We start from the raw sequence: 24,656 nt of genomic DNA, 5'->3' as shown, positions 1-24,656 counted from the left end.
AGACATAAAGTCAGTCTTATGGTTTTCAAAAGGTAACTTGTATCCTACAGCCATCTGTTCTAAATGGAAGAATAGCTGCTTTCTCGTACAAAGACAAAAGTCAAGATAATCTAGATGTAAAACTATAAAGTAAATTCTACTGAAGAATATATTAGGAGTTGTGCAAGCAAATAAATATGAGGAAACTCAATGTAGGGCATTAAAAGGCCTAAATGTTGTGACTTCGTGAGTTGTAAGATTATGCATGTATAAAAATACATTTTTAAAAAGTGACTTATCTATCCATATATCTATCGCTGCCATGTTCAGGGGCAATAACCAAATGGGCAGGTGGGTTTTGGTTATTTCTATGTAAAGGCTATCTCACTATAGTTACCACAATTACTTAGTTTTCTTCAGAAGGCTACTTTTGAAGGATGTGATTCAAACAGCCTAATGCAGAAAACAACATCAATGCAGGGAAGAAAAAAACAGCAACAGGGAGTGCAACAGGGCACCAAGTCCAATACCAGGAGTCACAGCTCTAAATAATGTGATTTGTAAACCAATTAAAAGCTGCATTCATAGACATCAGACACTCATTCAGTTTACCAAACACAATCAAATTACATTGCCAGGGGGAATTAATGTCACAGTATATTTGGTCATTACTGCAGTCGTCATGTCCAACGGGATAAACAAAATAATCCCAGGCTTCCATAGCTGTCACTCAGAGAAACAGCACAGAAGTGACTGTTAGCTCCACAGGCAGAATGTCTGGCAGGCAGTACCAGCTCGGCCACTCGCTGGGTCACTGCTGGCAAAGTGCTTAGTATCCCTGCCCTCTTGCCTTCATTTGTAAAAATATTTATAATACAATGTACCTAGGTTGAGGAGTTATTGTAACTATAAAACAAGATGATGGATACAGAGCATTCAGCATCATGCCTGCCACAAGACGGACATTCAATACATTTTTTTATTCATTTTCTTTTTTAACAGACAGGGTCTTGCTCTGTCGCTTAGGTGGGAGTGCAGTGGCCCAATAATACTTCAATGCAGCCTCAAACTACTGGGTTCAAGCAATCCTCCTGCCTCAGCCTCCCAAGTAGCTGGGACTACAGATGTACTCCACCATGGCTGGCTAATTATTTTCTTAAATTTTTTGTAGAGATGGGGTCTCACTATGTTGCCCAGGCTGTTCTCCAGCTCTTGGCCTCAAGCAATCCTCTTGCCTCGGACTCTCAAAATGCTGGGATTATAGGCATGAGCCACTTCACTCAGTCACATTTTTAATAGTTGTTGTCATTTTAAGAATTAGGTTCCAAAAATGGACAATCACATAGCAGCTGGAAAGGGCAACTGTTCAAAAATATTTCTGGAGAAAGTTTTTATTTGTTTTTAAAAGTTGGATAGGAAACACAAGTAGAAAGCACAGTCCAATCTGTAGTAGAATCCTACAAAACACAGAGAATGATTTCCCAACTTCCAGAGTGTCGTTCACGAAAGAGCAGCCTTCCAGGTTTCCCTGTTCTTTCCTGTTCCGTGCCTCTAGGGCTGACCATATTTTCATTCACATGTTGCAGGGAATAGACAGTTTTGAATTATTCACGGCTCTGTCTACTGTTCGGTTCTGATATATTTATTCAGGCTTGTCTAGCAAATTGGAAAAGCTATCAATTTTAAAAAGAGACTGAGACACCTTCTAGGAAAGAACTCTTTCAAAGAAAATAAAGAATTTGGCACTTAATATTGAACCACTAATAAAATGGAAGGTATAGTATTTTCTGTATCTCTTTGATAAAGAGATAAAAATGGCAAGTAAAATCCATAATTTAATGAGGAGAAGAGAAAGGAACAATATTGAGTGTAAAAGGACACCAAGTCTGATGCTGGCAGTCGCACCTCCAAGGAGTGTTATTAGTAAATCAATTACAAGCCGCATCCGCAGGAATAAGATACTCATTCATATCTGCTTCCATCAAAATTCCATAGGACAGTGAGGTACAATTCGCACTATAGTACTTCGCTTCCACGCATTAATTCCACAAATATTTCTTGAGCACCTATTCTGTGCCAGGCAACTTCCCAGGCATTGGAGGAATCGAAAGTACACGAAACAGTCTTGAAAGAAAACCTCATGGAATTGATATTCACATCTATCTGGGAAGGCAGCCAAGGCATTCTCTCCAGATCTGCCCAGAACAGAGAGGGACCACGGACTTGCATGCACAGGATCTTCAGAAGCCTGGAAGGCCAGACTGTCCTTTTCCCAACACGCACATGACCTGGCCCTGCAATTACCCACACCTAAGGGCTGGGCCTTGAAAGATCAGAGCAAGAAAGAAATGGAGCCCCTGTCCCATAGGAGCTTATCAGCAAAGGTGAGGGGTTAGCAAGTCCTTTGGAGAGGGGTGTAACAAGCAAATATTTATGCAAAGATATAACTGATAGCTAATGCTATGTGAGAAAGCATTTTTCGCTGGATTTTTCCATTCTGACTTGTGAGAAAGAACTAATCAAAACCACCCTTTCCTTGACAGCCACTTAATTTCCTCATGGTAAATAAGAGGAGTATGTAAGTGTGAATTTAGATTAAAGTCTAAATCCAACACAGATTGCACGAATACTGTTGTACTGAATTGACCCGTTCCTGTTAATATTAAGAGCACAAGCCAAGTTAAGGTCTTTTCAAGCTCTCAAATAATTATGACTTGGGTGGGAAATTAGACTACAATTGATGGGCACAGTGATAAATCCTTTATGTACAGAATTTCTTATAAAGGTAGTCTTATTTTCATCTTTATAGATTTGTTTTCAGAAAAAGGAAGGAAAAGGAAGTTGTTTCTGCCAAAATAGGTAGTAAAATGGGGAATCCAGGACTCAAATACAGAGCCACTGTACTTGAAAGTCATTACTTTCGAATAGTTCTTGGCCTTCAAAAATATGTGGTGTGTTAACATTAAATACTTGTATCTAACCTCTACAAGGAAAGAGAGTGGGCATAATATGAATCGGAGAGTGGAGAAATATGTCCGTGGAGAAAATAAATGTGCCCTGCTTATGCTTTTTGGTTTTAATGGGGAATCTGCATGTATGGTTTAGCCATAAAGTTTGTACTGTATCTGTAAAGGCTGAGACTGGCCAACGAGGGGAGGCCATCTCTGAGCAAATGTGAGTGCACATGGGACTGATATTTTGCCAGCAGGAGTTGTGCAGCCAGGCCCACTGTGAAGGCAGCCACCTGTTCTGATGGGTTGGTACTCAGGCCACACTGGTTGCTCAATATTTTAAATATCATTTCTGGTTGCATACTGTCAACTCTTATTGTCCAGCCCTGGCCTCTACCAAATTTCAGACTCGTATCCAATGCCTTCTTCGGTATCTCCACCTTGGAGGTCTAATAGGCATTTTAAAATTGCGCCAGTAACTAATCCTTTCATCTTCCCATCACAGCATAGCACCTCACTCCCAGCTGCGCCCATCTCCAATGGGACAACCTTGTCTCAGTTTCTCAGGATTTACCCTTGACTCACCTCTGTCTACAACAACCGACATCCAATCTACCAGCTTAATCCTCTCTACTCTCAGAACACACCCTGCATCTGACTGCGGTGTTCCATCTCCACTACTGCTACCCCAGTTCCAGCCCCTGATTACTGCAGCTGCCTCCTAATAGGTTCTGCAGCGTCTACTCTGGCCCTTGCAGTCCTCCTGCCACATCTGGTTAAAGAGCTGCTCTTTAACCAGAAGTCAGATCAGCTCACTTGTCTGCTAAGAACTTTCCAAAGCCTTCCCACCCTTATTAGTCTGCTCAAGCTGCCATAACGTACCATTAGACTGGTGGGCTTAAACAGCAGACATGTATTTCTCATAGTTCCAGATGCTAGAAGTCCAAGACCCAGGTGCAGGCAGAACTGGTTCCTAGTGAGGCCTGCTCCCTGCCTAGCAGGTGGCCACCATCTGGCTGTGTCCTCTGACAGTGCAGACAGTGTGCTCTAGCCTCTTGTTCTTCTTATAAAAAGACTAATCCTATCCAGGGGCCCCCACCCTCATGAGCTCACCTAAACCTAAACCTAGTTACTTCCCAAAGGCCTTACCTTCAAATACCATCGCACTACACTGGGGCCTCAACATATGAGTTTTTGGGGACACAAACATTTAGTCCACAACACCATCTCACTCAGATGGAAGCGAAGGTCTTCACCATGACCCGCAGGCCCTTGCCATCTCTCTGGTGGCATCACCTATGACTTCCAGCCCCCTCGCTCCACACCGCGTTGTGCGGCTCGGCCTGTGTGCTGCTCTCGGCCGTGCCAGGCAGGGTCCCATCTCATTTGCCCTGGGAGGCCCGTCCCGCAGGTGTCTGCAAAGCCCGCTCCTCCCCTCCTTCCAGGGTTGCTCCCTGATCACAATCCCACCGCAAGCTTTACTGATTTATTTATCCTCAGTCCCGGTCCCACAACATAAGCATTGTAAGGGCAAAGGATGTTGTCAGCTTTGCTCAGTGCTGGACGGTAGGTGTCCAGAAGAGTACCCAACATGTCGGATATTCGAAAACAAGCTGCTAAATGGATGGATGAATGAAGCCAATTTTGTAGGCCAAGTATAATTCTCAATCTGCGATGACTGTTCTATAATTCTCAAAATAGTTCTACATCCAAATTGGAGAATATCCCCAATATTTCATTTCGTTGTTCAAAATAATGTAAAGTAAAATATATCAAGTGGAATGAGAAAGTTGAGTGAAAGCATATCTAAGAGGGAGTTATTTAAAGTTCTCATTAGCAAGTTTCATAAACTCAAGAACTCCTTCTTCCTTGGTTTCGTTCGTGCTTGGTTTCAGAAATGCTCACTGAGGAAGCTAAATGCAATCTTTTGTCTTGATTTGGGCACGCAGTCAACAATCTCTAGCAGCAAGCAAAGAACAACCCAACTATTCAGGAGATGCTCTTGAAATCTATCGTTTATAGATTTACTGTGGTATAAACTTGGATGCAGATTGCTATAAAATATCTTTCAGGGAAGATATAATCTGATTTTTTTTCCCCAGAAACTATAAAACTGTAAGTTCTTAAGTTCTTTTTGGTTTTTTTTTGTTTTGTTTTGTTTTGCTTTGTTTTTTGGTCTGCAGGTGGGTTCCTAAGCCTTTATTTTGCAGGCCTAGGCTGCGTGGGCAAACCAGAGTTGAAATGCTTTAGAAATAATAATAAATACTCAATCTTTACACAAGGACTCAAGGTCTCTGAACTGGTTTCCTACGTTCTATACCAGTCTGTAGGCCCAAAGCAAGAGAGAGCAGCACCTCTCCATGTTCCCCATTAACTGGACATGCAACTCTGTGTCCTCCGTCCCCCAAATCTAGAACTATGCTTCCGCCCTTATCTCTTAGTACTTCTTCCCAGCTTGGAGCCTCAGAGCCTGACCCACCCATCACGCTTCTAATTTCTGAGTCCTCAGAGCAGAAGCTCCGAGCCAACAGTGCACTAAAATACTTCTGTACATCAGTCCAAGCATAACAGCAAGAAACAAATTCAGATGAAGAAAAGGGAAGCCTGAATGGGAAGATGAGTTTGAAGATGGCAAAGCTTGAATAGGAACACAGACACAGCTCGGACTAGAAAGATGGAAAGGCAGGAGTAGGGGTGTGTGTGTGTGTGTGTGTGTGTATGTGTGAGTGTGTGTGTGTGTGTGAGTGTGTGTGTGTGTGTGTGTGTGTGTGAGTGTGTGTGTGTGTCAGAGACAGAGACAGAGAGAGAACATGAGAGTGAGAGGGAGAACCACAAAGCACAACAAGAAAAAATGAGGCAGGTGTTTGGGGAACATAAGCCTGTGAGTAATGGGAGAGGGGCAGGAAGTGTACTATTTTCTTTCCCCAAGGTACCTCTCCAGAGGGAAGGGTAGGTACTTAAAGGTGCAGAACACAATGTGCTCTCAGTTCTGCCAGGTACACATTTAGGAGGACAGTTTGGAGTTAGAGGATGGAGGCAATTGGGCCACTTCAGGACCTTAGCAAAGTGGGGTTGAAGAGAATATCAGAGGAATTCCACCCTCAATAACAGGTACCTGCTTCTATAAAGCAAACTCACTAGCACTGTGCTCCTACTCAGCTTTCGTTCAAGCAACTCTAGAGAAAGCACTACTCAAATATCCCCCAAATCTGCCCCCAACTTAATTCGGCCACTAGGAAAAACATGACTTAGAGAAATATAGACACAGCCCAGAGATCTGTGAGGGAGCCCAGGGTGGTGGGGGCAGGGCTTCCTGTGTGAATGACAAAGTACCATTTCACTCTACTTCCTCCCTTTCTCAGGCAGCTAGTGACTTAGCCTTATTGTGAATCAGCAAAATATAATAAATATAAAAATGTATAGTAAATTATGAAAGCAATGCATATGAAAGGGTAAGATGATTATGCTATATTTCACGTTAGATTTAATGGAACTTGTGTGATAAGCCCTGAAGATAAAATGTGAATGAGGTCCCTGAGGCCAAGCAGCTAAGTTCGGGGGAGAACAGAGGAGATATAAGTAAGTCATGTGGCAACAGAGCCACAGTAGCCTGCATGGGGCCACTGTGCAAATCAAAGAGGAAGCCCTGCACCAGCCCGACCCCCCCTCCAGCCAGGCGCCTGTTCTGCAAAACGCCCACCCAGAACACCAGCCTGGGGTGCCAGGGAAGGTGAGGGGTGATGTCAGAGACAAGGCCCAAAGAGAGAAAAGAAGATCAGCCAGACAAAAGGGGAGTGAGAGAAAGAGCATTTCCCACCCAGAGGGTGTAAGTGGAAAGGCACTGGGAAAAGATGGAAAGATTAGAAAGTGCAGGGCTGGGGAGGGTGTCTGTATTGCTAAAGAGTAGAGAACAAACGGGAAGCTCAAAATGTAAAGGGCTTTGCAATGTCAGGATTTTAGAATCCAGACTGAGGAACCAGGACGCCATGGAAGGATTTTAAGGAGAAAGTGGTAGATCAGACCTGCATTTTTTTAAAAAAAAAAACCTAGCCGGGTGCCACAGCATGCATCTGTAGCCCCAGCTGTTTGGGAGGCTGAGGCGGGAGGATCGCTTGAGCCCAGAAGTTCAAGACCACCCGGGTGACAGAGCTGAGACCTCCATCTATTCATAGAAGAAAGTAAAATGCAGTACCCCTTTCATCCGCAAAGTGAAGAATTCAGAAGAGGAAAGGCTTGTTAGAGCATGTGGATTAAGGAGAAGGGGGTAGATACGAAAGCCACTGAGGAAGTTGAAGTGACAATTGCTAAGTGATGATGTAAACTGGCAAGGGAAAGAGGTAGACGGGATGACACAGGCAGGGAACACAGGCGGAGGAGCAGGTCTGGGTGGGGGCGGGTGGGGCAGGGTGGAAGACGAGGCCCATGCTATGCGGAGTACTACTGTCAAGGTCCCAGTAGAGCATTCATGTGAAAGTTCCAGTAGGTGGTGGTAAGTGTGTCTGGAGAGAAACACTAAACCCTCTAGAACAGATTTGGGAATTACCAATATTACTGAGATGCCCTGGGTAAATTTAAGAGGAAAGCAGAAGAAGAGGAACTCATGAAGGAGAAGGGGAATAGTGATTAGAGATAAAGAAAAAATCTAGAAAATGCTAGTGTAACAGAAGCCAAAGAAGGTGACTCATACTTTGAACTATAGAGAGACACCAAGTAAGACCAGATCGAGAAGGTTCCACTGGACTTAGTAACAAGGAGGTGGTGGTAATAATCCTGAGGGCAATTTCGTTGGAACACAGAAGCAGAGCCTGAATGTAGAGGCCTGGAAAATGAATAGGCACCGAGGAAATGAAAAAAGAGTGTGGAAGGAATGAGCAGGAATCACTCACACAGCTAAGTGTGTGTTAATGACTTTTAAATTGTAGAAGGATGATTGCCCGGTATAGTCCACAGATAGATTCATTTCAACTTTCGTGATTTGGGGTCAACATTGTTCTTTCCTTCCCAAATCCTGTCCTTCCAGATAGTCGTATCTGTCTAATACTCTGCAGAAAACATTCCAAGGACAATATAAGCCTCTCTCTTCTCTATATATCTAATTTGGGCACTTAATTACATGCTCCTTTGAACTGCTGAATATTTTCATGTGCAAATGTCCTAACTTCTCACAAGCTGGAAGCCCCTAGTGCTTTATTTAAATAAGAATTGATACAGCTGCACACAGAGCTCTTATAGCTTTGAGCAGATGAGGAAGTGAAGAACAGACACTTGCATGGTAGAAATGTGAACTTTGGAATCAAACATACGTATTTGAATCCTGGTTCCTCCCTTCGTAAACTAAGTGACCTCAGTCAAATCACTCTCTTTAAGACACAGCTGCTTCTTCTGTGCAGGGCGCATAGTAAATGCTCAATATTTACTGAACTGAGTCAAAAAATAGAGATAATATTAATACCTAATAGTAGTTGGAAAAATTAAAGAAGATAATTATGTTAAGTGTCTAGAAACAATAGATTTCAGGTTAGCACTAAGAATATATCATTCTTATAGATAAGGAGGACAGGGAACTTAAGGAACTACAGAGTTGAACACAAGGTTCCTGGCCCAAGCTTTACCAGGGATTTAATTCTTTATAATATCATCTCTAGAACAATGTTTTTTGTAAATTGTGGTCCTTGAAAACTTGTATCACAATCACCTTGAGTGCTTAATTTAAAAGATACATAAATAAATAAACAAAACAAGCAAACAAAAACTAAATAAGTGGTAAATTCCTAGAACCCATTCCAGAACAATCTGTAATATTGAAGCCCAAGAATGTGCAATTTCATGGAGGGAATTTTACATATCGGAAGGCTTCAGTGCTTCAAAGCCACCCTCTAAAAGTCCACCTCACCCCGACTGTATTTTGCCCAGAGATTCTGTGTGGCTGATATTAGGAAATAAATTTTGAGGTCTCATTGGATACTGGAATAACTAATGTTTATTAGGATTCCCACTCAGGACGGACTCTATAGAGTCACCTTTACCTCAAGGAAGCCCTGTTCTTAAAGTTGGCTGGAACACAGAGAGACAGGCAGAAGGTTCCACAACTACTCCTATCAAGGGCTGTAGAAAATCGAGGCATACCTGGATACAATCAGAACCTCCATTCACCGCCACTTCCCTGCCTCCCCCTTCCTCACACATGCAGCGCCATCAGAAGCGGACAGCTGGACGTGCTCAGGCTGAACTAACCCCAGACTGACACCAAAGTGTTCACTTAGAAGGCAACTTGCCTCGGAACCCCCAGTGGGTAAAGAAAATGTGGTATATATATACCATGGAGTACTACTCAGCTATAAAAAGGAAAGAAATAATGTCATTGGCAACAACTTGGATGGAACTGGAGACCATTATACTAAGTGAAGTATTTCAGGAATGGAAAACTAAACACCACATGCTCTCATCAGTAAGTGGCAGCTAAATGATGGGCACACTGGGCACAAAGAGGTGCAAAGGTCATTGGAAATCAAGAAAGGAGCAGGGTGAGAGAGGAGGGGCGGGTAAGGGAAAAAACTTACCTATCAGGTACAGTGAACATCTGCTAACAGTCACACCAAAAGCCACGAATTTAGCATGATACAAGGTATCCATGTAACAAAAACATTTGTATTCCCTTAATAGTTTGAAATAAAAAAAAGAACCCACAGAATCTGTCCAGGTCAGATGTGGGAGGGGGAGTGAAGCTCTTTCTCTCTCCTCTCTTTTTGTGCAATATTCCCCATCAAGCCTAAAAATTTATTTTCTTTCCCATAAAGAGGTTGAGAAACAGTAACTCTCTCTTCCCCTGGCTGCCTGTGGAAGGTGGTTATTAGGGCAAGAGGGATTCCGGGCTTAGGTGGCAGCAAATGTGACAAACGGAGCCAAAGCTGGCCTGCGTGACAGCCACGCCAAAAGCTGAAGTATGAAAAAAAAAAGTCAAAGGTCAAAATTATTCTGGAGGTAGCACATGTGTGTGAATTCAGAGGTAATCTGAAAGAGATAATCAATTTCCAAGGAAAAAGAATAAAGGTAAGACTTGAGTGGTATCAGCTCAAGTTCTAAACCAAGTCCGAACTCCATGTGTCACCTGGGCGTGGTAGTTGGCTGACGAGGGCACCAGGACGTGGGCAGCAACTATTTACACCTCCTCATGCAGCCGGAAATCCAGTCAACAGGCAGCTAGGAGCACAGGCAACAGCAAGACCAGTGGCAACACTAACACAAAATTAATTCACAGAGGTAAGGCTTTTCCTGCCACATTAGACCTAGAATCTGGAGCAGAGCTAAACCAGAAACCAGAGTTGGAATGGCACTATCATCGGAGTAAGAGGAATGCAGAAGTGGAAAGCTAATATTGTAGCATCACCTTTCCCAGAATCTACAAAGTGGCCAGGAGACACGAATAGAGCTGTTTGTCAGATTCACCAAAGAAAGCATTAGGGAGCTCAACAGATACCCCACGCCCAAGTAACCCACAAACACAAAGTCTCCTAGACTCCCAGGCATGGGTTAGCAAACTGTGGCCCGTAGCCCAAATCCAGCCCACCAGCTATTTTTGTACAGCCTATAAACTGAGACTGGTATTTTTACCTTTTGAAATGATTATGGAAAAACTCAAAAAATAATATTTTATGACATGCAAAAATGCAATGAAATTCAGATTTCAGAGTCCATAGGTAAAATATTATTGGAACATAGACACATCTATCCATTTATGAAATATCTATGGCTGATTCTGTGCTACAATGGCAAAGTTGAGAAGTTGAGACGAGATAGCAAAGCCTAAAATATTTACTTTTGGGTGCTTTACAGAAAAAGTTTGCCAACTCTTGCTCCAGAGGAGGGCTCCCTAGTGCCTTTAAAAAAAAATCCCAGGCCGGGCGCGGTGGCTCACGCCTGTAATCCTAGCTCTCTGGGAGGCCGAGGCGGGCGGATTGCTCGAGGTCAGGAGTTCGAAACCAGCCTGAGCAAGAGCGAGACCCTGTCTCTACTATAAATAGAAAGAAATTAATTGGCCAACTAATATATATAGAAAAAATTAGCCGGACATGGTGGCGCATGCCTGTAGTCCCAGCTACTTGGGAGGCTGAGACAGAAGGATTGCTTGAGCCAGGAGTTTGAGGTTGCTGTGAGCTAGGCTGACTCCATGGCACTCACTCTAGCCTGGGCAACAAAGTGAGACTCTGTCTCAAAAAAAAAAAAATCCCAAAGAACAGAACTCTCCATTACAGGAGTGGGAATGAGAGACAACCACCTCTGTGTTCTAAGTACCATAGTCGGTAATTTCCTTTGAAAAGCAGGCCTTTGCTTTAAGGGTAGAGCAGTCAAATGAAGGGCTACCTAAGAAGGAGGCTCACCCAACCTTATTTGAATGAGTGGGTAATCTGGCAAGGGGGGGGAAACTTCATGACATTTACTGGTAGTGTGGTTCTACTTTCTGCAAAATCCTAACAATGCTCCCTGGGGAAGGTGAGGAGGCAGCTAGCAGTTTCAGGTGTCTGCCAGGTAAAAGAGCCAGTGAGTCTGGGACACTCCTGACAAAGACGACTCCAGTGTGTCCAGGGTGTGCAAGAAACACAGCAAAGGTCACTAAGGGGTCTGGGCTCAGACCCCAGCCAGCAGAGAGGGAATTTCAGATTATGACACGGGGACATTTGGAAGGTGAAAAGTGGCATGCTGACTCATGCGGTCTGTTGACTGACCATGCCAGGGAGAAGCCAGGCGTTTGCTCTCCTGTTTTACAGTCTTTGTTTATGTGGGCCAGCCCTTCCACTGATAAGTCATCTTAGCCAGAAAGAAAGCAAAAGTCTACAGACAAATCTCCACTTGAATAAAACAGCAGTGTTATAACTCAAAACTTATGTTTTTCTTGTAATTATATTAATAGAAGTATTTGTCCCCCTTCCAATTATCTAAACTTGAATGTAATAAAATATATGCACCTGTGCATTGCTTAATTCCTGTAACATGTATTTATTGAGCATGGACTCTCTACCAAACAGACCCTTAGGTAGAGCAGTAAACAAGCAACGTCCCTGTCCTCATGAGGAGTGACATGCTAGTTGGTAGAAAATAATTAAATCAACAGTAAATATATAATATCATGGTAAGTGCAACAGAGAAAAACTAAGCAAGGATTCTAGGGAGTGCTAGGTGGATATGGGGAGGGAGGTTGCCCTTTTACTCTGAGCTGTCAGGGGAGGACTCCCCTCCTGGATGAGCCAATGGCTGAGCAGTGGCTGGAAGGAAGTAGCCAGCAGGCCTCCCGCTGGGGGTGGGGGGGGAAGCAGGACCCCCAGAAAATCCCTGGGCAAAGGCCCTATGGGAGGAGGACACCCAGAGCAGCTGAGGAAGCACAAGGAGCCCAGAGGGCTGGAGCAGAGCAGCGGAGGGGGAGAAGCTAAGAGCAGAAGCCCAGGAAGGTCAGAGGGGAGGGAGGCCCAAGACAGCAGTGTGAGTCCTCTGTCTCGGCCCCTGCTAAGCTGCGGGGCACAGGGGAGACATCCTCAGACTCTCCGCAGCCAGAGTAATCCAGTTAAAATTAAATCGGATACTGTCACTTCTCTATGCAAACAGTAAAACCTTCCCAAATGAAAAACAAATAACTAAATAACTGCATCACAAACACCCAGCTCATTTACTGTCTCAAAAAATAATATTTCCTAGTTTACAGAAAAACCTCATGACGGACTGACATCATTTGAAAACTGTTACTGGGAGATGCTTTGCAACTGTTACACCATAGTAACACATCGCTAATTCAGATTCACTGGGGAGAAGACCCTGTCAAAATTTAAGGCTGAATTGTTCTGCTTTAGTTAAATAAATTTCATTGGCTTTTTGTGCATGAAGGAAGGAATCAGGTTTGCCAAGATTGCCTAATAAAATTTGTTTTGATGAACAGATTTTTAAAGGATTCTAATTAGCAAAGGTCAGCACCAGTCTATGCTACCTTGGTTTCCGCTTACAGCGCAATTTCTATGTTTCAATTTAATTAGATAATTATAAATTGTTTCGAAAGCAGTCTATTCTCTTTACTAGACTTGTCCTTTATTTAAGGAGATGCACAGACTAATTTATTTATTTTTTATTTAGCAGAAGGAAACTTCATGGCTTCAGCACTAAAGCCAAAGGCTGGCTACCTGTCTTTTCGTTGCTACTGCTGCAACTCTTACCTTCAATCAGGATTTCTCAACCGTAGCACTACGGCATTTTGGTCCAGATAATTAATTATTGTGAGGGACTTGCCTGTGCATTGTAGGAAGCTTTGCAGCATACCTGGCCTCTTCCCAATAGATGCCAGACACCCAGGTGTGACCATCAAAAATGTCCCAACATTGCCAGATGTCTCCAAGTAGAAGAGAGAATGAAGGGAATAACATTACCCAAGGTTAAAAACTATTCCCTTAAATCAATGACTCTTGTCTTTCTATGCAGGGAAAAATGATCCTATCTTCTTTCTCTTGTTCATATTATGAATATATTCTTAGAAAATGACCAGAAGATGTATTAATAATTTAATTTTGAAGGGCAGATTTATATAAGGAATGTCAAAAGGAAAGGTCACTGGAATAATCAACACATATGAGAATGACATTTGAAAACCATGTTTCATCAGAGTTCTTCTCTTGGAAAGTTCCTAACAAATAAGCTTAAATGCATATTTGGCACTGCCAGCTTCTAAATGAGAAATGATTTGGGAGATGGAAATTGGCAGAAGAAAAAAATGATCTTCAAAATAGTAACTTCATTATAGCTTCAACAAAATTAAGCCTGTTAGTAAGACTTACAGTCTTGGTATTTCTCTTATAGTTATATGAGTGCAAATTAATGTAACGCTATTTAAAATCAACACAGTTGAACTATTATTGCTAAAAATGAAAAGCACTTTCGTACATCTCCAAATATTTTGTCCCCAAATATAATTTCCTTTTATTCATTGAGAATAAAAATTTAGCTGTTTTATACACAAAATGTTTTAAAGCACATTCGGGATGAAAATATCTCAGAAAATGACTGCTGTTCATGCTCTTAAAACGAAAACATTTCATTATTTTTACAAGTGAGCATTTTTCATCATGCTGTCTATGGCCTTGAGAATCTCATACTGCTGAGTGGGTTCATCCATTCTCACTATCTACATGTGGATGAGTCAAAATATAAATTAATACTCTCCAGAGCTCTGACATGCAAGTCAGATGGGGTATATGCAAATTAAAGTCATTAAGCCAATAAAAGACACCTGTTTGGTGAGGGGACAAAGGACCAATAAGAAGTGAGCTTTGCTCTAACGGACGGAACCTGGGGGAAGGAACACCCTAGAAATAAATGCTAAACCACAGTTCAGTGATGAGGTTGCTGCTGTCATCATCTTGCTTTTCCAAAAGATGCTTAAGAACCCCACTGAACTGCCCTTAGCTTAGCAACGTTCCATCTTCGTCTAGGAGGGAGGACCACAGTCATTGCCAACCACTTCCATCCTGAAGAGAAATGACCAAGTGGAAAGAAATTTACAATTTCTGCCCCAAAGTGAAAGACCAGGGGTTTGTGTAGAGTCATTTGCTATTTCTATTTTTTTTTCCCTTTTTCATCTATGGTCCCCCCAAATGGGTATTTGCCAATCCTTAAGAAAATAATTGCATGCCTTCAAGTTAGCTAAATTTCTAATTTCTCCCAATTTTCTTTTCCTCCTTAGTTCCCTATTTTGAATTAAAGGGATCAACCATCTCTCTAGTCACCCAAACTAGAAACTTCAGAGAAATCTCCCTCTAGCCCATCTGCCACAACTTAAACAGCTGCCCGAGATCTCCTGAGGCTACAGCAGCGTGTCTGGTAGCTGTCCTGCCACCACTGCGCCCAGTGCCCCGGTGTAGGAGCTCATCATAGCTTACACCTAGATTAATTCCAGACGCTTCCAAATGCTCTCTCAACACCAGTTTCTCCTGATGCCAAACACTTACGCTTATTACTACTAAATTTGTCCATCTGAGACACTGATACAATCACATAAGTCAACTAGATAATTCTTTTAAAATTCTCTATTTTCTATGGATTAAAAATCAAATTCCTTCCCATAGAAAGTCAAGACTCTCCACTATTATTCCTGATCAAATTTTGTGGCTAACACACACATAATACTCTAATCATTCCAGGTTTTCTATCATTCTTCAAGGTGTCAAGGACTTTTACATCTGATATTTTTCTTTTGTTGGTCTTTTTATAAGGCTATCGAGTTCAATCTCTCTCTACTTCTTTATGGCAAAATTCTGTTCAACAGCTAATGTATTTCAGTTAAAATTATTAGCTTATACTTTAGTGTTCACACAACATCTTATTAATAGCTTCAGTATAGTATATAACTATACTGTAGTTTAGTTGCATACGTAACTATTTGCCCTTCTAAACTGTGAACTCCTTGTGGTCAAGGAATATGCCTCATTCATCTTTGCAGTCTCAGTAGTTTAGCTGCAAAAGAGTTAGTGTTAGTACTATTCAATTCAAACAAGCTTGATATTAATCACTGAAAATAAAAGACAACTTCCAAATTATATATACTTTTATTTTTCTCATCTTTCATTTTACCTTTACCTAAACTGATATAATTTTATCTAGTTCCAAAATCAAATGTGAATATAAGACTCATCTAATGATTGTTTAAGAAATTAGAAGAAAAAAAAATGGGTGGTAAGAAATTAAGTCATCATATTTCCCTTATTACATTTTTCAAGAGGTTTAAAAACCATTTTCAAAACTAATCAAAATATAAGACTGTTTCACCACTTCAGTTTGAAAGTAAAAATTTTGCTCTTAATGAAAAATATGTAATACAAAATATAGTTTGTTTTTTTACAAATATCTGATACAAATTCATCTGACTATGCAAAACTACTGCTATTCAAGGAGGTAATGATTACGTCTATCCCCAGAAGGATATTGTTTATATAAGATTCCATATAGATATTTGTAAGTAAAATCATTCACTTTCTGAATAGAAGAAAAGAAAAGATATCTTATATTTCAAAATAATGTGCTTACAAAAACTATTGCCATATTCTTTGGTGATCAACTTTATAGGCTACTGAAATTTTCCTGTTATTCAAAGCATTTGGTTAAAACATTTACACAACAAACCCATTACTAAAAACTGAAAGTAATCTTTGGACACTGAATTATAAAGTAGTGTGAGCAAGATCTTACCAAAGGATTTCTGTCATTTCCCAAAAAGTATGCTATAAATTACTACTGAAGTGAAAAATGTGAAAAAATACTTTAAGAGAAGAATTCAAGTCATATCACTGTATGTATCTATTTCCTTTAACTTAGACTATTAGCTTTTTATACTAGATAATCAACAAATTAATATTTTATATCAAATAAATAACCTGACATAATCATAAATCCTTGATGAGCTTCATTAGAGTTCAGATTGATTTTGTTAAACAGAGGCACTAGAACTCAAATTCAGAGAAAAAAACACTTTCCTATGGAGCATTTTTAAAGAAAACATTCTAGATGTTCAAATTTATAAATAATAAGAATATGAAGCTACTTTTTCTAAAGTGGTAACTTTTTCACCACACTAAACTATAGCTAACATTATCAAGTACTAGAAATAAACGGAGCTACTTAGAAAATGGCTTATCCTCCTAAATTTGTTGAGCCAGAAGATACACGGTGCTTTTCCATGGACTATGTGGACAACATCAAAGAGACAGCCAGTTTGGAGCTGTTTAAATTCTTACCCAAGATACAGCTGAGGAGTACTGGAGTGATAAACACCAGATTCTTATATACTGACTGAACACTATCATCACTGGTTGTGCTCATGCGACTATACTCCATTTTACACAAGGTAAATCAGATTATGATACCCTCTTGCTTAATATCCTTCTATTGGCTTCCCATCACACTCAGAATGAAACCCAAACTCCCTAACCTGGTTTGCGAAGCCCTCCATGCTTGGACGCCTAACTACCTTGTGGAGTCACTGTCCCTTCCCCCAGGGAGGACAGCCACTGGTCTCCTACTCTTCTCTGACAAAGGGAGCTCCTTCTGCCTGACATTCTTTCTCTTAGAGCTTTTTCATGGTGGCGTCTACCTGTCATTTAGATATCAGTTTAACTGTGACCTCCACAACATAGCTTGCCTGATAAGCCACTTTAAAATAGTGACAAAGTTTCTCTTTTTGACCAAACTTTTCTGTTTTCAACTAGACCTCATCCTTGGACTTTGTCCCCAACTGTTCTAAGTCGGTCTGAGTGAAGAATCCTACTAAGTCATCCTCTACTTTTGGTATCTGATCAAGGACCTTATCCCCAACCCTTGATATCTAAGTCTTTGCCCTGCCTTTAACAAGAATCTTGTTAGGCCAGTTTAGCAAGAATCTCCCAACTCTTAATATCTTAATTTAGTAATTCTTTAAATTACACTCAGTTTTTGCACTGGTGGGTGTGCAGTCAACTTTCAGCACAACAGGGAACATACACTATTGATTCAATTAATATAATGTCTTTATTAATTTCCATAAACTAAGATTAGTTTACTTTATATATTTTTTATTTCCCATTCCTACTTCAAAGATTGCATTAGAAAACCAACAATAAACATAAAAAATTTTAAAGAATCGAATGTCAACAAGACAAAAGTTATAAACCTATTTTGTTAATAGTAAATATTCTAGATTATTAAATTAACATTTTTATTGTGGTACAATATACATAACATAACATTTTAAATTAACATTTAAAATACATTGAAAATGTTTTCTCACCAATATTAGGGTGCTTCAAAAGACGGCAAATTCTAGCTTCCCTTTCCAGTTTCTGATGATCTGTTTAAAAAAAAAAAACTAGAAAAATAAATAACAATACAGCATAAAAGAATAAAACACAATAAATAGCATATCCAAATGACAGAAAGCCTTTACATTTACTTATCCTATGATTTCTTTTTAAAACAGTGATCATGTGAATTTGGAATTAGGTGAACAGCACATAGTTCAACAATGTAATTTTATTTTTCATCGGCTGGAGGGTTGATGGAGGGAGGTATAAAATAGAGCTGAATTTAGACTTCGGCTGGGGGAAACAGAAACGGAACAAAGCAGGACTATGCATTCTTATATTTAAGTATACATTGTTATAACAACTTAATAACCCAATGTAGACATATTCATTTGGAGCAGAGGATGCATATGTGGAAATTGGATTACCAATAGAGCCAGTGCTAAATAGGATAACTGCAGTTACTCCTGAGGGAGAAATGTTCCCTGTCCAGTCTAGTCATTAGTTGAGAGCCTTTACATAGAATTTCTAATTTAAATGGCAAAAACCCTCTGAGATAGGCAATATTGTTATCCCGATTTTAAAATACAAAGACTAATCGTATAGTTTAACGTCACTGCTTTAATTCATGCAAAGGCTCCAGCAATTTTATCCACATTTCTTTTGCATTTATGAATGCAACTCACATCAACACATGTATAAATGTCAACATAATTTTTTAGAAGGCAAATTATGTTTTAGTTTTATTTTGAAAATAGTTTTGACCTTGAAGATCCCCTAAGAGAGTTTCAGGGACTCTGTGGATCTGCAGACCACACTGAGAACCACCGGTGTATGCTATAAAGAACTGCTGTATATAAGGGACATTTTTGGCAATTTATACATATATAATGCTATTAATAGCTCTAAGTGTTAAAAACAGTGTCTTGGTGAATTATCATGGCATTGGATAGGCTCTAGAACTGTCCCTATTATATCTGGATTGCCAAATACAACGACTGATATCCTCTGCCCTTACCACTATGTAAAACTACACATACTTAAAATACATATAAATTGTCAAGTCCCTATCTCTTTTAACAGCCAAGCAACTTCTAGAATATTCGTATTTCAAAGAATACAAGTAAACACAAAACGTTAAACCAGATTTTGAGAATGCATTATGATTATCTTAACACCATTATCTTAAACAAATACTATAAAGTGTTATATGTAAAGCATATGAAAGACATATGCTTATAGGGATTATAATTATATGCAAATATATGTGCTAAACCATGTGATTATATATGTAAATCATCTGAAACATATATAATTATATTAAAGAAAAAAGGAAGCAAAGGACATTTACAGACAACAAATTTTACAGAGTTTTAGTTATAGAGAGAAAAATAATTTCAGAATTTTATATAGCCTATTGTTATGGGATGAACTATTTCCTTGCAAAGTTCATATGTTGAAGTCCTAACCCCTATCCCCCAGAATGCGACAGTATTTGGAAACAGGGTGTTTAAAGGGACAACTGAGTTAAAATGTGGTCATCAGTGTGGGTTCCAATCTAACATGACTGGTGTCCATATACGAAAGGAGACAAGGACACCGACATCCACAGAAGGAGGACCCAGTGAGGACACGGGCAGAAGATGGGCGTCTGTCTACCAGCCAAGGAGAGAAGCCTCAGAAGAAACCAACCCTCTGACACCTTCATTGCAGACTTCTAGCTTACAGAACTGTAAGAAAATAGACTTCTGTTGTTTAAGCCACCCACCCAGTCTGGGGTATTTTGTCGTGGCAGCCCTAGCAAACCAATACACCTATGTATTAATTTTCTCTTGCTATGTATCAAATATCACAAACTTAGAAGGTCAAAACAACACACATTTATGATCTCACAGTTTCTGTGGGCCAGAAACCTGGGCTTGGCTTAACTGAGCCCTTCTCTTTAGGGTCTCTCCCAAGGCTGCAATGAAGGGGTCAGCCATGGCTGGGGTCTCATGTAAAGTCTCGACTGGGGAAGGATCTGCTTCCAAGCCCGCGTGCTTGTTGGCAGTGTTCAGTTCCTCAAGGGCTGTCGAGCTCAGGGTGTCTGTCCCACGTGGCTGCTGGCTAGAGGCTGCCCTTGGTCCCCTGCATGTGCCCACATGGCAATTTGTTTCATCCAAGCCACTTAAGGAAATTCGAGTCTGGGAAGCAAAAGGGAAAGCCACTATCTTATCCAGCCCAATCGTGCAAGTGACATCCCACTGCAGTTGTCCTATCCAATTGGTTAGAAGCAAGACATCAGGGTGGCCCAATTTCAATACAGAAGGGCGTGGACACCAGAAGGCAAAGATTATTGGGACATCTTGGAGTGTGTCTGCCACAGCAGACTTTACCACCATAGTGCTAATGAGTTTTCTCTCTGACAAGCAGATTCCTTCACTTTTTCTTCCATATAATCACATCATTTAATGATCTCCTATGAATCATAAGGCATTCTGCACTTTCCCATCAGGGCATGTTTTGACATTCCAAACATGATGATATAACTAAATTCTAGTTTTCATGAAAACTGTTAAATTCTAGTCTTAACAGTCATGTAAATGCATACCACCTGGTGTGTTTTGCATGGAACATCAAGTTCACAACTTTGCCTTTAGAAGGAGTAGGCAGGTGAGGAGGAGTGATTAAGTACCTATGACAGTATTACCGAAAAGCACATTTCTGTATTTATCCTGCTAAAGAGATGAATTAGTTTTACACTTAAAGTTTTCTTTACTTTTAATTCAGTAAGCACGAAAATCATACATCCTACCTCATCACTCCCAACTCTCACAACTACAGTGGCAAGAGGCAAAGGCATCACGGAAGGAAAGACATCATCATACAACTGGGCACCATGTGAAGATTCTCTTTCATTAGCCACAGGCCCTGAAGCGAGTGTAGAACCAGTTTCATTTATCATTCATTTGATATTGATTAAAGGTCTTGAACTGTAATAGTTTGGCTTTATTCTTCCTTTGAAGCTCAAGTCCATACTCTTACATGAATGAAAATATAAACTTTTAGGCTGTAATCTTGTCAGGTCTGAGAAGGTACACGCTATTAGCGATGTATGGTTGAAGACCTGCCGTATAAACGATGCCTTAGCAGAAATATATTATCAGTAAATTTTGACATGAAGTCAGTGGGGAATAATATTATTCAGTACAGAGTCATCTAGATTTTAAAACATTTCCTGAGAATCTGGGTGAAATGTAGCTATTTCTTCTCAGCTTGAGGAATACTTTTTTAATCCATACAATAGTTTATTTCAAATGAGGTGAACAACGTTAATTCAGAGCTAATGAAGTAAATCTTTCACTCTTGTTCCAAATCAAATTTTAATCTTTATGCAAAATAATAACTCTGATCACAAAGGCAAATTAAAGTGCTAGCCCCGAACCATGTTAATAGGAGTGTCACTAAAGGTACACAAAGCAACAACTTACCTATCTAGTAATATCAGGGAATGAGCTTTTATTGATAAGCAAATTTCAAAAGTAACTACTTACTGCCCAAGTGACCAAGCATTAAAATGCTGTGGAAGGAAATCCAACAGTCATTGCTTTCTAACAAGGATGACATAAAATGATTTAATCTTTCTTGACACCACTGAGTCATCATTATTAGCATTAATTATTACCCTGCTATAACCCAGAGGCTATAGAGGTGTGAAAACCCACAGGTCTCTGCCCCACCTGCCAATCTGCCCCCTATCCTTTTGTACAGAATCACCTTCTCAGCATAAGCAATGCCAAGGGAGGGTTTGGGCAAAGGGAGGAGGTTGGCCTTCTGCCATTACTGGCCAGCTACCACCCTTTCCCCAAACACACACACACACACACACACACACACCCATGAATGTAAACATACAACCTAAGGAAGGCTTGGGGTTTGCCACAGCCAGGAGGATTTAATTCTTCTACCTCCCCCTTCCCACAAAGAGAATCCCACTTAATTTCAATAATCCTACATTGAAATCATGGAAGAGTTGCCTGCCCCTCATGCCCATAAAAATGCAGTGTTTAAAATTCTGCTCATTCACTAATTTTTGTCCTGTTAGCCTATCGGCAAGCCAGCTTCAGCTGCCACATTCCCTATTCTTATCTCCTTGGTCCTTTGCCTTCCTTGGCCTTTTGTGCTCCGGTTTGAGATCGGTGCCTCAGATCTGTCAATTTTTGAGGGCAGGTTAATCCTGCTTCTCTGGTTTCTTTGTTATAAGCAGCCCAACTTGATTTTCAATTTTTTCACGTTTGTTCCATTTCTAAGAAACTGTGGTCTCCTGAACCCTCTTGGAGCGAAGTTGGAATAAAGTGAATAAATGATAATTGCTCCTCCCTTATTTGACAACTGCTGGGAACTAAGAACCACAGAAAACAAGGGTATAGAAACAGAATCACGAAGAACCTGGAAGCGAGAACCTGAAGAGACCCTCCCTAAGGACAGACACGCTTGCTAGTGCGTGGATTCTGGAGCACTCTAACGTGGCCTCAGAGGCCTTATTCCTGGAGGTTTTGGAATTACATTCTGAATGCATTTTTCTTGTTAGAAATACTGTGTCTCACTGAATGAAGTGTTCCTTTGGAAAGAATATAGATCCTGTCCATTTAAGTAGGTCACATTTAAAAGCAGTCTGTAAGTTAGAAGGAGCTATTTGAAAAGCCACTTCACTCCAAAATCAGAAAGGGATGTATATGGATCTAAAGCTGTCATTGTCAGTTAACATAAAGTTTAAAAATTCAGAATTAAATATTTCATTTTCTCCTTTAATTTTGAATTATCCCATTCCATAAATTTGAACTTTTAATTATTTCACCTACATTCCTTCTGACAATAGGTATTAGTCATTCCATGTGACTTCTGCTGCCTACTATGACCCTGACAAATCAGTGACCTGCACAAATCAGTGCAAATGTTATCCTGCACAGGTTGCCACTCTTCTTTCCATGGAAAAGTCGAATTAGATACATGTGCTGAAAGTTCGTATCCCTTAATTTAGAAGTCAAACCTTCTAAGGAGTCTATTCTGTGCAGGAAGTCCATGCAAATGTAACAAGAATTGTGATGTCAGTCCAACCTTGATTCTATATGGACTGGAAACCACAACTCACTTGTGGAGAAGATCCCACCCTTCCCCTCAATTTTTTTTAAACCTCCATTGCATGGAAAAAGAACCAGGCCTCTACTTCATTTCAGCTTCTTATTGCAGCTTCATCTATAGAGGAAAATGGAATTTTCCACTCATTCCAGAGGAATAAAAACCCATAATGAAGGTCCCTGATTTTGTAGAGCCCTAGATACATTGTAATAGACAAGCCAGAGGGATACAAGATGTCAGGCTTCAGAGTGGAGCAGACAAGATTTGCTATCCTGGTTCTACCACTTACTAGCAGCTGGGTGTCCACGTCACTTGACCTTTTAAAATCTCCACCCATAACATGGGCATAAAATATGTAGCACTAGGAACTGTATCTGGAACAAACTAGGTCCTCAATAAATAATAACATTATCATTATTATTGCTAAAAATGTGTCCAACTTAAAAAAATACCAAATTCCTAAAAGCTACCTTAAAATTTATATTAATTCCATCAAAGCTTATTTATTTTACATGTATCCTAACATACTTTGAAAATAAGTCTTTCCTATAAAATCATGTGATTATGCAGTCCAGGCTATAGGTAATAGAAATTGTGGGTGAACCACTGATATCTATGCCAGAAAAAGATAAAACCAGTACAGTAACATATGGACAAAAAGAGTTATTCAATTGTGTGGGATAGTCTACACCCCAAATAAATAAGAATACAGGAAAAACTGTTATTTGTCTGAATATAAAATTTTTAAACAAATTAAAATGACCAGTTTTATACACCAGCTTACTATATTATTTTTTTCATCCATTTCAGACATCCAAAATGAATGCTGTTCTGATAAATAATTTATCATATAAATTGTTTCAGAGGGAGCTAGTGGATGATATATTTCCCAGGACGATAAAGAAATAAATAATGAAATTCTGATGGCGCCATTCTTACACTGTAGAAAAATATTTTCCCTTTCCCTCCACAGTAAACGTCGTCCATTCAAAGACATGATATTATATCTGTTATGAAAATAATGCTTTATGCAAAATTATGCAAATGTGAAACAAAGTCTATATCTTATGAGACTCTTGTTCAGTTGCAATTTAAAGGAAAATACAACTTGTAGACCTAAAATTGCAAAGAATAGTGAACATTAATTTATGTAAGACATTTTTACATAAATATTTATTTAATGTCCAATTATACCCAATATCTACATAGCTACTAAGAAGATGGGGACACTCTGCTAGGACCTAACAGAAGTCTTGGGAGAACCTCTTAGTAAGCCTCTCACTAATTCCAGGTGATGGGCTGGGGGAATTTGAAGTGAGCTTTTATATCCTTTAGGGGAGGAGGTGGGAGCATAACTGTGTAGAACAAGGGACATCGCAGGATATACAATCTTGAAAGGGGACAGCTGCTGGCTTATGGATTTGCTCCAGAAGATAGAGGGAGGAGACGGGAAGGAGGCCCTGCACACAGCCGTGTGGCACTAGCTGGCATCAGTGGGCTCTTCCTGGTTCTCGGCCTTGGTGACAGCGCTGTCGTCCTCCTCTCACCAGGCGTCCCTGCCCGTCTGTGTGTCTCACCATTCTGCTAACGTGGCTACATCACTCGCTGCACGTTCTGGGACAGGGACCTTGTTTTATGAATGAGGGTCATCGTAGGATTTAGGCAGGAGGAGCAAAGCGGGAAGCAAAGGAACAGGAGAACGGTGTCCGGAATGTACAGAGAGCCAGGACATGTCCCTGAGGGTCACAGATCCAGGTGGCAGTCAGAGATCACAGTCAAGGCCTGTGCAAAGGCAGAGATAAAA

The 24,656-nt window shown here is 40.3% G+C and overlaps 1 protein-coding gene across 22 annotated transcripts in view; it reads right to left on the bottom strand.

Moving 5' to 3' along the window:
• CAMK2D (calcium/calmodulin dependent protein kinase II delta) overlaps window positions 1-24,656 on the bottom strand; it is a 258,154-nt gene that overhangs the window by 144,288 nt on the left and 89,210 nt on the right. For all 22 annotated transcript variants that reach the window (XM_012779780.3, XM_075998252.1, XM_020284494.2 and 19 more), the window contains exon 3: window positions 17,722-17,781. In XM_012779780.3, coding sequence (XP_012635234.1) covers window positions 17,722-17,781 — 60 coding nt within the window. The remainder of the gene's footprint in view (window positions 1-17,721; window positions 17,782-24,656) is intronic.

This window comes from Microcebus murinus, chromosome 27, assembly GCF_040939455.1.
Source record: "Microcebus murinus isolate Inina chromosome 27, M.murinus_Inina_mat1.0, whole genome shotgun sequence".
Classification (NCBI taxonomy): Eukaryota; Metazoa; Chordata; class Mammalia; order Primates; family Cheirogaleidae; genus Microcebus; species Microcebus murinus.
The sequence above is the reverse complement of the archived record's forward strand: the minus strand, read 5'-3'. Positions and strand labels throughout refer to the sequence as shown.